The sequence below is a fragment of the Hemitrygon akajei genome, chromosome 4 (assembly GCF_048418815.1).
Source record: "Hemitrygon akajei chromosome 4, sHemAka1.3, whole genome shotgun sequence".
Classification (NCBI taxonomy): domain Eukaryota; kingdom Metazoa; phylum Chordata; class Chondrichthyes; order Myliobatiformes; family Dasyatidae; genus Hemitrygon; species Hemitrygon akajei.
Window position 1 is genome coordinate 81,193,197 of NC_133127.1, and position 12,197 is coordinate 81,205,393.

At 43.7% G+C, this 12,197-nt stretch overlaps 1 protein-coding gene across 1 annotated transcript in view; it reads right to left on the minus strand.

Moving 5' to 3' along the window:
• The window catches only part of LOC140726006 (reelin domain-containing protein 1-like), a 40,722-nt gene that overhangs the window by 12,597 nt on the left and 15,928 nt on the right, over positions 1-12,197 (minus strand). The window contains exons 2-3 of the mRNA XM_073041905.1: positions 5,159-5,381; positions 2,883-3,052 (exon numbers count right to left, since the gene is read on the minus strand). Of these exons, the coding sequence (XP_072898006.1) occupies positions 2,883-3,052; positions 5,159-5,381 (393 nt within the window). The remainder of the gene's footprint in view (positions 1-2,882; positions 3,053-5,158; positions 5,382-12,197) is intronic.

Sequence of the window (12,197 nt, forward strand, 5' to 3'; positions counted from 1 at the left end):
GCAAATACATTAGAGAGACGTTTGGATAGGCACATGGATGTAAGGAAGATGGAGGGATATGGGCAAGGAGGGATTAGTGTTTGAATATTTTTGATTTTATTTTTAACTAGTTCAGCACAATATTGTGGGTCGAATGGCCTGTTACTGTGCTGTATTGTTCTATGTTCTGTATAATTGAGCCAACACAGTATCATAAGACCATAAGATATAGGAGCAGAATTAGGCCAATTTGTCCATTGAGTCTTCTCCGCCATTTCATCACGCATGATCCAGTTGTCCTTTCATGTCCAGTCTCCAGCCTATTCTCTGTATCACCTTCATGCCCTGAATCAATCAAGAATCTATCAACCTCTGCCTTAAATATATATAACGACTTGGCCTTCAAATGTCTGCATCAAAGCTGCAGGGCTTTTAATCTTAGAAGTAATGGTATTGGAATTTCTAAAAAGAGACCTAGGGCTCCCAGCTGTGCAGGAAGAGAAATAAATTGTCTAATGTCCAGTGTCTTCCAGTGACCAGCTGTAAGTATCACTGGCAGAGAACTCAGAACAAGATGTAGAGAAAGATTGTAATTAATCTCAATAGGCCAATCAGCTTAAGGGACCCGGAGAACACACTGACAGTAGATTTCAGAATACTTCCAGATTGGAGGCTGCAACCAAACTTGGCAAAATCCACAGTCACCATTTTACTTTTACTAACCACCCAGCATCCACAAAAACCAATGTAACCTCTGTGGAGAGAAAATGCACTTTGTAATTTGGAATGACCCTTCACAGATTACTTATTGTGGCCACCTTGAGGAAGACAGTAGCCAAGAGTATAAGATGGATTAGCATATTTTGCTCATTCACAGGGACTACCTAGGATGGACCTCTACTCTGACGCTGTTGTCCATGAACTCTGATCATTTACCAGATCCTTAAAAAATCACCCCTCTTCCATGATCCACCACTCTTGGGATGCTGTGACGCATAGCAAGATTATGCAATTTATTATTAATCTGCACCTTATTTGCAAGTTATTATCAACTTGCAGCCAAGAAAGCTCACCAACACCTCTACTTCTACAGGAATCTGAAGAAATTTGGCATGTTCCTCTTTACCCTTACCAATCTTTATTGATGTGCCATCATAGCTAGAGATGCATAATGGCTTGGTGTGGCTCTGCACATGACCAGAAGAAACTGCAGGGGATAGCCGCAGCCAAGCACATCATAGAAATCAGCGTCCTTTCCATAGGCTCTGTCTAGACTTCTCATTCCCCGGTAAAGTAGCTAGCATAATCAAAGACCCCACCAACCCCTCACAAAACGCAAAGATAAAAAAGCCTGAAAACATGTACCACCAGGCTCTTGGGTATCTTCTATGCTGCTGTTATTATACTATTGAACAGTTTCCTAGAATGGTAAGATAGACACTTGACCTCACAATCCACATTTTTATGACCTTGCACTTATTGTTTACCCTCACTGCATTTTCTCTGTAGCTGTTGCACTTTATCTGGAATTCTGCGATTGTTTTACCTTGTACTACCTCTTTACTACTATGTTAAAGTTTAATCTGTATGACAAGCTTTTCACTGTATCTCACTACAGCTGACAATAATAAATTCATTTAATTCCAATTCAATTACTACTTAGCCACCTAAATTTCCCTGAAGCTCCAACGTTGTGCATGATGGCTACTTCTACAATATCATTAATTTTAACAGCCACGACAAATAAAACCTGGACTGAAAAGATTAGTCAAAGTAAGGAACAGTAATAACCCTACAACTAGGTTTCCTGGGTGTGACCCATCTTGAATGGCATGGGCGGTTCGAAACAGAATCCAAATGATACATGGGCGATGTACCACCTAACACTTGGAACATCAATTCTCCGCTGGTGAATTACAGGATGTCCAAAATCAAGCAATGGACCATATCATCACATCCTGCCCTCAGCACAAATTTGATAAAGATACCTTTGAAATGAACTTCCTCTCTGAAAAGGCCATGCGGTGTCTTATGAACTCATTTTATAAATGTAGAAGGGTAAAATATTGATTTTGAATTGCATAATCCTGAAAAAGACAACCTTATGTACTTCATTTTCTAGGGAATGATTCCTTGTTATTGATAGGTTTTCAAGTTCCTGGAACTGAAAACTTTGATAAATGAATGTTACATATGACTGACATTGGCAAATACATCATAGTGGAGTATGCAGTTATGATAGGGAATAAAGTGTTCTGCAGTGAGATGCTAATGTGTACTTTGAGGTTCTATCATTCATGTCTGTGCCTATTACAAAACCAACCAATCATAAAGACAGGCAGAGTGAAATGGTGCTTTAGAAAACCTTCTGACCTGAACTGGATGAGCTGGAATTTAACCGTTCAAAATAGAAAAACAAGACCTTAATGTCCTCACAGATTTTCAGCCTTTCACTTGATTTCTCTTGTATCCTCCCCCAAACAAATGACTGGATTACTAAGGGCACAGCTCCATCATGCATCATATCAGACACATCCCATAGATAGTGAGGCTTTGGTAAAAAGAGTTATTATTTATCTATGATAAAGTAAAGGGAATATCTCTCCTAAAAATAATTGCTAAAAGGTCTTTTTTTCCTCTCAGTACTGAATGGCCCTTCAAAAAAGTTGCACTGGAGGCGTCTGTATTTCAAAGCCACCCAAATGTGTTGATTAATTCCAGAGGAAGTGTTTGCTTACTGTTAACAGAATTTTACTCTCTGGTTACAGATACTAATGGAAGAATTGGCGACAAAATGTTTTAACTTTGTTATCTAAATGGCCTCAGGATTTGGTGCCAGATTAAAACAACATCAATATAATTCTAAATAATTATTACAATGATAAGAATGAAATACGTTGTACCTTCAGTAAAAGGAGTAGTTCTTACAGTTGCATTGTTATATACTGATGTCTGGAGTGTTTCCATTAATTCCTCGTTTTTGGTCAACATAGAATCATTATGCTTTTGGTCAGAAATAAGAGCAGACTCGATTCTACTCCAGTATATGAAGTATGACTGGACGGCTGAAACACTGTAGGTTAGATGCAATAAGGCACAGATTAACTCCAACTATAAAATAAAAATAGAAAATTCCGGAAACAACAGATCAGAGATCAGAGGGGAAAAGGAGTTAAGAGTCAAAGGACCTTCATCTAAACTTATAAAATATTAGAGTTTAAACAACTTTTAAAATGCAGTCAGGGGTTAGAAAGGAAGGAGAAGCAAAAGAGAAGGTAAGATGCAATGTCATTCTGATCCATTTTGTTGGAGTCAAAATAAACATTTCAATTTATCCCCATATTCTCCCTCATCCTCCTCATCCCTACTCCCACCATACATACAAATTCCTTTGAAAGGCAGGGGAAGCATGTAAGGAACAATATGTTATGTTATGACTCTAATATTTGGGATGTTATGTTGAAGTTGTATAAGATGTTGGTGAGGCCTAATTTGGAGTGTTGTGTGCAGTTTTGGTCACCTACATACTGGAGAGATGGAAACAAGATTGAAAGAGTACAGAGAAAATTCACAAGGATGTTGCTGGGTCTGGAGGAGCTGAGTTATAAGGAAAGATTGAATAGGTTAGGACTGTATTCTTTAGAATGTCAATGATTGAGAGGGGATTTGATAGAGATATACATAATTATGAGGGGTTTAGAAGGGTAAATGCAAACAGGCTTTTTCCACTGAGGTTGGGTGGGACTACAACCAAAAGTCATGGGTTAAGGGTGAAAGGTGAGATGCTTACAGTGAACATGAGGGGAGGTGAGAGTGTGGAACGAGCTGCCAGCACAAGTGGTCCATGTGAGCTTGATTTCAATGTTTTAGAGAAATTTGGACAGGTACGTGAAGGGCTATGGTCCTAGTGCAGGTCGATGAGAGTAGGCAGTTAAATAGTCTCAGCATGGACTAGATGGGCCAAAGGGCCCGTTTCTGTGCTGTACTTCTCTATGATTCTAATACCTCAGTGGAATAGGAGCTTAGGAGGAATGATGGTGCCTAATGGCTACTCCTTTGCTGGCATCTTTGGAAACTGCTCTATTTCTACCTTTAATACCTTTACTTTTCCCTTTTGAAGACCTTGGACAGGAGTTACATGCAGGCTTCAGTTCTTTGTGGGAATGGAACCCACATTCTCAGGGTTCCACAACTGGCCGCTATTCGACATGCCAAGGGTTCAGCCTGAGAGTCCAGCTCGGATTCGGAAGCCTAAGAACTCGGGGGCTCTGGCGACGGGTGGATCGAGGGTCAGGGTCACGGCCAGAGACTTGTGTGTCGTCGGGGAGGCCGGAAAATCTTCCGCTGTGGGCCCAAAGACCCGAAGTCTTTCCGACACGGGGCTCGAAAAAAGGGTCAAAACGGACGTTTAACATCATAAACCATGGGTTGTCATTATCTCTCCTGCTTGCTGTTAAAATGGGGGTCACCTCCCTCTCCCTTGCCAGGGAGAGAGCGAACCAATGGTTTGTCGAATTTCGGATGAAATGCGAAGCCTTTGGGGTACTTTGCTCTGCGTCTTTGCTATTGCTTAGCACACGCTTGGGCTCGGTGACGGTACCGATACGCGATTATTTTTGCTGGTGGGGGGAGGGGAGCTGGGGATGACTTTGGGGTTCTCACGTTTAACTGTTGTTCATTCTTTGGGGCACTTCTCTGTTTTCGTGGATGTTTGTGAAGAAAAAGCATTTCAGGATGTCTATTGCATACATTTCTCTGGCATTAAATTTGACCCTTTGAATAGCAATATTTTTTTGATGGAAGGTCATTGACAAACAATTTAGATAATACCTAGCCATTAGGTATTTCCTGCATTTTCTGATTATTTTAGAACAATGTTAATGTTGTCAACAGTTCCTTTTTTCCTTTTTTCATCCCCTTTCATTCAACCTGGAAGTAAAATTTACTGACTAATGCCTGACAAAATTTAATGTTGCTTGAATTTAAGGCCTGGACTTAACCAGTCTGTTCCAACACTGTTTCAAAACTTCCTCAGAGAGATTCTGACAGATGGAAGAACTGTGTTTTTTTGTTGAACACACATCAACAACATTGCAACCCTTCTTCAGTTTTGCTAATTTCCTTGCATACTTTTAATATTTTTTACATTTTTCCACGAGTATATTAAAAATATAATTACAAAAACTTGATGTCTCCAGTGAGTTGGTCTGGTGCTTTCCAGACAAAGGAGAGGTTTCTCTTCAGTGACTTGTCCGAGTGGGTCACTGTATCTCCATCCTCAAAACACTTCAGCAGTTTGGACCCAGGAGAGATGTGAATGAATGTACCGGCCACTTGGTCATCAGCCACTCGCCGAGCTTGAATGAGGAAGCCCATGAAGTCTTGTGTGCTTCTTACAGTCACTGAAGCATAAGAAACACAGAGCAGTAACACACTTTATGGAAGAATTCTTGTTCCTTTTTTCCAGGAGCTTAGCTGGGTGCATCACCAATGGGTGGTATTTCCCCGCTTCCTCTGGATTTCACAGCTCTCTGGACAAGGACATAAAGGAGTCACTTTCTCAGATGCCATTCCTATTTCAGTGAACACGTTGAGCATTTTGATGGGTTCGAGTAGATGGAGTAGTCTTTTGTCATCCTGATTACAGATCATAACAAAAGCCTCAGCTCCAGCTCCCCTTTATCTTACTCCATTCAGACACCTCCTACAGCACCGCTACCTCAAAGTCTTTCCATTTCCAAATCCTCACTATCACCTCCTCACAAAAAGTCAACGGTTCAATCATCCTTTTCAGTTCCTGTTACAACTCTAATTTCCCAATTTTCCCAAGGTTCCTCAATTGTGTTTTTGCTTCCCAGCTCCAAGTTCTTCTTTTCCTGAAATCTTTATTGGGATCACTTCAGTCTGGCATCCAACCTCCCATGGGTATCTAAACTGCCACAATCAATAAAAGCATTCTAAGGGCCCCTTCCTTTCAGGCTATAAAGGGTATGCAATCCCTATTAAATTCCTTTAAAATACTGAATAAGGTTAGATGTAGTTTTATCATCTTTCTTCAAATATCTAGTTCAGTGGATTCCCTCAATATGTTTCCATCCTTACCAATCTGAATGCAGACAGCACATCACTAACAATTCTTCCCTTGCCACTGTTTCAGCCACCACAGGAGCTCTCTCCATCCTGTCCCTTTCAGTATGACGCCTATCCACAAGGTCATCTTCTTTACATATGCTGATGTCATGTAGTTCTGCCTATACCTCTGTGTTTAATCCTGCAAATGGTTTTGTGCTGTCTGCCTGCCTCTCCAACATCTAAGTTGTGGATCAGTTAAAATATTTCCCATTGAACATCAGTATGCTAAAGTCTCCGCTAAAAAGGACCATTCTGGATGATAACTACAATATCCTATACCCAAGGACATACTAAATTTAAACTATCCCATGTAACAGCTTGCCATCAAGTTCAAACTAGAAATGAACTTCAGAACTTATAACCCTTTAAGTATTTCTGACTTGAATTCAATTGAATTGACTTTATTTCTTACATCCTTTACATACGTGAGGAGTAAAAATCTTTACGTTACGTCTCCATCTAAAAGTGCCATGTGCAATCATACTAATTTATAATAATTTACAATAAATAGAACAGTCAATGTAATATAGAGTACACTCAAATCAGCATGAGTTCATCAGTCTGATGGCCTGGAGCCTGTTGGTCCTGGCTTTTATGCTGCTGTACCGTTTCCCGGATGGTAGCAGCTAGAATAGATTGTAGTTGGGATGGCTTGGTCCCCACACCTGTCCTTGTACAGATGCACTGGGCTGTCCACACCACTCTCTGCAGAGTCCTGCGATTAAGGGAGGTACAGTTCCCATACCAGGCAGTGATGCAGCCAGTCAGGATGCTCTCAATTGTGCCCCTGTAGAAAGTTCTTAGGATTTGGAGGCCCATACCAAACTTCCTCAACCGCCTGAGGTGAAAGAGGCGCTGTTGTGCCTTTTTCACCACACAGCTGCTGTGTACAGACCACGTGAGGTCCTTGGTAATGTGGATGCCGAGGAATTTAAAGTCGTTTACCATCTCAACCCCAGATCCATTGTTGTTAGCCTGTCTCCATTCCTCCTGTAATCCACAACCAGCTCCTTTGTTTTTGTGACATTGAGGGAGAAGTTGTTTTCTTGACATCACTGTGTCAGAGAGATGACTTGTTCTCTGTAGGCCACCTCGTTATTGGTTGAGATAAGGCCAATCAATGTAGTATCATTGGCAAATTTAATTATCAGATTGGAGCTGTGGGTGGAGACACAGTCATGGGTATTCTGGGAGTAAAGGAGGGGAATCAGTACGCAGCCCTGAGGGGTTCCTGTATTGAGAGTCAGAGGGTTGGAGGTGAGGGAGCCCACTTTTACAACCTGCTGGTGATCTGACTGGAAGTCCAGGATCCAGCTACAGAAGGCAGGGTCAAGGCTGAGGTCTCTGAGCTTCCTGTCGAGCCTGGATGGAACAATGGTGTTGAATACTGAACTGTAGTCCAAGAACAGCATTCTCACATAAGCATCCCTCTTCTCCAGATGTGCAAGGACAGTGTGTAGAGCAGTGGCTATTGCGTCACCTGTCAATCAGTTGTGTCAGTAGGCACAACCAATGAACACATTTAAAAACGATTACATTTTCAGTAACACACACAAAATACAGGTCCTGGTGAAAGAACTAAGCATGAAACACCTACTGATTATTCCCCTGCATAGATGCTGCCTGATTTGTTGAGTTCCTCCAGCATTTTGTGTGCATTGCTCAAGACTTCAGCATCTTAAGATCTTTTATGTTATTGATCATCAAGGTTCTCTCTGTCCAATCCATATTATGGGTGAAGAAGGACAGCGGCAGCACATGTCAAGGCACATTCAGGTGGGATTAGGGCATGGAGGGTCAGGCCTGGTCATTAGAGGCAGAAGGGAGATCGCAATCAGCTGCTGGAAATGACAGAACAGTACAGTACTGGAACAGGCCCTTCAGCCATGACGTTGGAGGGATAAATTGATAAATTGGTTTATTATTGTCAAATAAAACACTCGAAAACGTCTACAACTGTACCATGGAGAGCATTCTGACTGGCTGCATCACCATCTGGTATGGGGGTGGTGGTGGAGGGGGGCTACTGCACAAGACTGAAGGAAGTTGCAGAAGCTTGTAAAATTGGTCAGCTTCATCATGGGTACTAGCCCCAAGGAGCAGTGCCTCAGAAAGGAAGCATCCATTATTAAGGATCCCCACCACCCAGGACGTGCCCTTTTCTCATTGTTACTGTCAGGAAGGAGGTACAGAAGCCTGAAGGCACACACTCAGTGATTCAGGAACAGCCTCTTCCCTCTGCCATCTGATTTCTGAATGGACATTAAATCTATAAACATTACTTTTTTAATTTCTATTTTTTGCAATGCTTATTAAATTTAACTACTTAATAGACATATATATATATCTTTGCTGTAATTCTTTTTTTCTCTCAATATTTATTTATCATGTGTTGCATTGTACTGCTGCTGTAAAATTAATAAATTTCACAACATATACCGCTGATATGAAACCTGATTAGAACCATAGAACATTACAGCACAGAAACAGGCCTTTTGGCCCTTCTTGGCTGTGCAGAACCATTTTTCTGCCTAGTCTCACTGACCTGAACCTGGACCATATCCCTCCATACACCTCTCATCCATGTACCTGTCCAAGTTTTTCTTAAATATTAAAAGTGAGCCCGCATTTACAACTTCATCTGGCAGCTCATTCCACACTCCCACCACTCTCTGCGTGAAGAAGCCCCCACTAATGTTCCCTTTAAACTTTCCCCCTTCACCCTTAACCCATGACCTCTGGTTTTTTTCTCCCCTGGCCTCAGTGGAAAAAGCCTGCTTGCATTCACTCTATCTATACCCATCATAATTTTATACACCCCTATCAAATCACCCCTCATTCTCCTACACTCTAGGGAATAAAGTCCTAACCTACTCAACCTTTCTCTGTAATTCATCTCAAGTCCCGGCAACATCCTTGTAAACCTTCTTTGCATTCTTTCAACCTTATTAGTATCCTTCCTGTAATTAGGTGACCAAAACTGCACACAATACTCCAAATTCAGCCTTACCAATATCTTATACAACCTCACCATTACATTCCAACTCTTATACTCAATACTTTGATTTATAAAGGCCAAAGTACCAAAAGCTTTCTTTACAACCCTATCTACTTGTGAAGCCACTTTTAGGGAATTTTGTATCTGTACTCCCAGATCCTTCTGTTCTACTGCACTCCTCAGTGTCCTACCATTTACCTTGTATGTTCTAACAACACACACAAAATGCTGATGGAACACAGCAGGCCAGGCAGCATCTATAAGGAGAAGCACTGTCAACGTTTCGGGCCGAGACCCTTCATCAGGACTAACTGAAAGGAAGGATAGTAAGAGATTTGAAAGTAGTGGGGGGAGGGGGAAATGCGAAATGATAGGAGAAGACCGGAGGGGGTGGGATGAAGCTAAGAGCTGGAAAGGTGATTGGCGAAAGTGATACAGAGCTGGGGAAGGGAAAGGATCATGGGACGGGAGGCCTCGTGAGAAAGAAAGGGGGAGGGGGGAGCACCAGAGGGAGATGGAGAACAGGCAGAGTGATGGCAGAGAGAGAAAAAAAACAAACAACTAAATATGTCAGGGATAGGGTAAGAAGGGGAGGAGGGGCATTAACGGAAGTTAGAGAAGTCAATATCCATGCCATCAGGTTGGAGGCTACCCAGCCGGTATATAAGGTGTTGTTCCTCCAACCTGAGTGTGGCTTCATCTTGACAATAGAGGAGGCCATGGATAGACATATCAGAATGGGAATGGGACGTGGAATTAAAATGTGTGGCCACTGGGAGATCCTGCTTTCTCTGGTGGACCGAGCGTAGGTGTTCAGCGAAACGGTCTCCCAGTCTGCGTCGGGTCTCACCAATATATAAAAGGCCACACTGGGAGCACCGGACGCAGTATACCACACCAGCCGACTCACAAGTGAAGTGTTGCCTCACCTGGAAGGACTGTCTGGGGCCCTGAATGGTGGTGAGGGAGGAAGTGTAAGGGCAGGTGTAGCACTTGTTCCGCTTACAAGGATATGTGCCAGGAGGGAGATCGGTGGGAAGGGATGGGGGGAGGGGGGGGGACGAGTGGACAAGGGAGTCCCGTAGGGAGCGATCCCTGCAGAAAGCAGAAAGGGGGGGGGGAGGGAAAGATGTGCTTCGTAGTGGGATCCCGTTGGAGTTGGCGGAAGTTACGGAGAATTATGCGTTGGACCTGGAGGTCCAACCCCCACCCGGACGGTCTCAAAGCTCTTCGCTTCTTTTTGGATTCCAGACCTAACCAATTCCCCTCTACCATCACTTTCTTCTGTCTAGCAGAATTAGTTCTTACTGTCAATAATTTCTCCTTTGGCTCCTCCCACTTCCTCCAAACCAAGAGTGTAGCCATGGGTGTAGCCATGGGCACCCACATGGGTCCCAGTTACGCCTGCCTTTTTGTTGGCTTTGTGGAACAGTCCATGTTCCAAGTCTATACCGGTATCCATCCCCCTCTTTTCCTTCGCTACATCGACGACTGCATTGGCGCTGCCTCCTGCACGCATGCTGAGCTCGTTGACTTCATTAACTTTGCCTCCAATTTTCACCCTGCCTTAAATTTACCTGGTCCATTTCTGACACCTCCCTCCCCTTTCTTGATCTTTCTGTCTCCATCTCTGGATACAGCCTATCTACTGATATCTACTATAAGCCTACAGACTCTCACAGCTACCTGGACTATTCCTCTTCCCACCCTGTCTCTTGCAAAAATGCCATCCCTTTCTCACAATTCCTCTGTCTCCGCCGCATCTGCTCTCAGGATGAGGCTTTTCATTCCAGGACGAAGGAGATGTCTTCCTTTTTTAAACAAAGGGGCTTCCCTTCTTCCACCATCAACTCTGCTCTCAAACGCATCTCTCATATTTCCCGTACATCTGCCCTCACCCCACTCGTGATAGGGTTCCCCTTGTGCTCACCTACCACCCCACCAGCCTCCAGGTCCAACGTACAATTCTCTGTAACTTCCGCCACCTCCAATAGGATCCCACTACCAAGCACATCTTTCCCTCCCCCCCCCCTTCTGCTTTCCACAGGGATCGCTCCCTACACGACTCCCTTGTCCACTCGACTCCCCATCCCTTCCCACCGATCTCCCTCCTGGCACTTATCCTTATAAGCGGAACAAGTGCTACACCTGCCCATACAATTCCTCCCTCACCACCATTCAGGGCCCCAGACAGTCCTTCCAGGTGAGGCGACACTTCACCTGTGAGTCGGCTGGTGTGGTATACTGCGTCCGGTGCTCCCAGTGTGGCCTTTTATATATTGGTGAGACCCGACGCGGACTGGGAGACCATTTCGCTGAACACCTACGCTCGGTCCGCCAGAGAAAGCAGGATCTCCCAGTGGCCACACATTTTAATTCCATGTCCCATTCCCATTCTGATATGTCTATCCATGGCCTCCTCTATTGTCAAAATGAATCCAAACTCAGGTTGGAGGAACAACACCTTATATACTGGCTGGGTAGCCTCCAACCTGATTGCATGAACATTGACTTCTCTAACTTCCGTTAATGCCCCTCCTCCCAGTCTTACCCCATCCCTGACATATTTAGTTGTTTGTTTTTTCTCTCACTCTGCCCATCACTCTGCCTGTTCTCCATCTCCCTCTGGTGCTCCCCTCCCCCTTTCTTTCTCACGAGGCCTCCCGTCCCATGATCCTTTCCCTTCTCCAGCTCTGTATCACTTTCGCCAATCACCTGTCTGGCACTTAACTTCAACCCACTCCCTCTGGTCTTCTCCTATCATTTCACATTTCCCCCTCCCCCCACTACTTTCAAATCTCTTACTATCTTTCCTTTCAGTTAGCCCTGACGAAGGGTCTCAGCCCGAAATGTCAACAGTGCTTCTCCCTATAGATGCTGCCTGGCCTGCTGTGTTCCACCAGCATTTTGTGTGTGTTGTTGTTTGAATTTCCAGCATCTGCAGATTTCCTCGTGTTTGACCTTGTACGTTCTACCTTGGTTTGACCTTCCGAAGTGCAATACCTCACACTTGTCCACATTAAACTCCATCTGCCATTTTTCAGCCCATTCCTCCAACTGGTCCAAATCCCTCTGCAAGCTTTGAAAA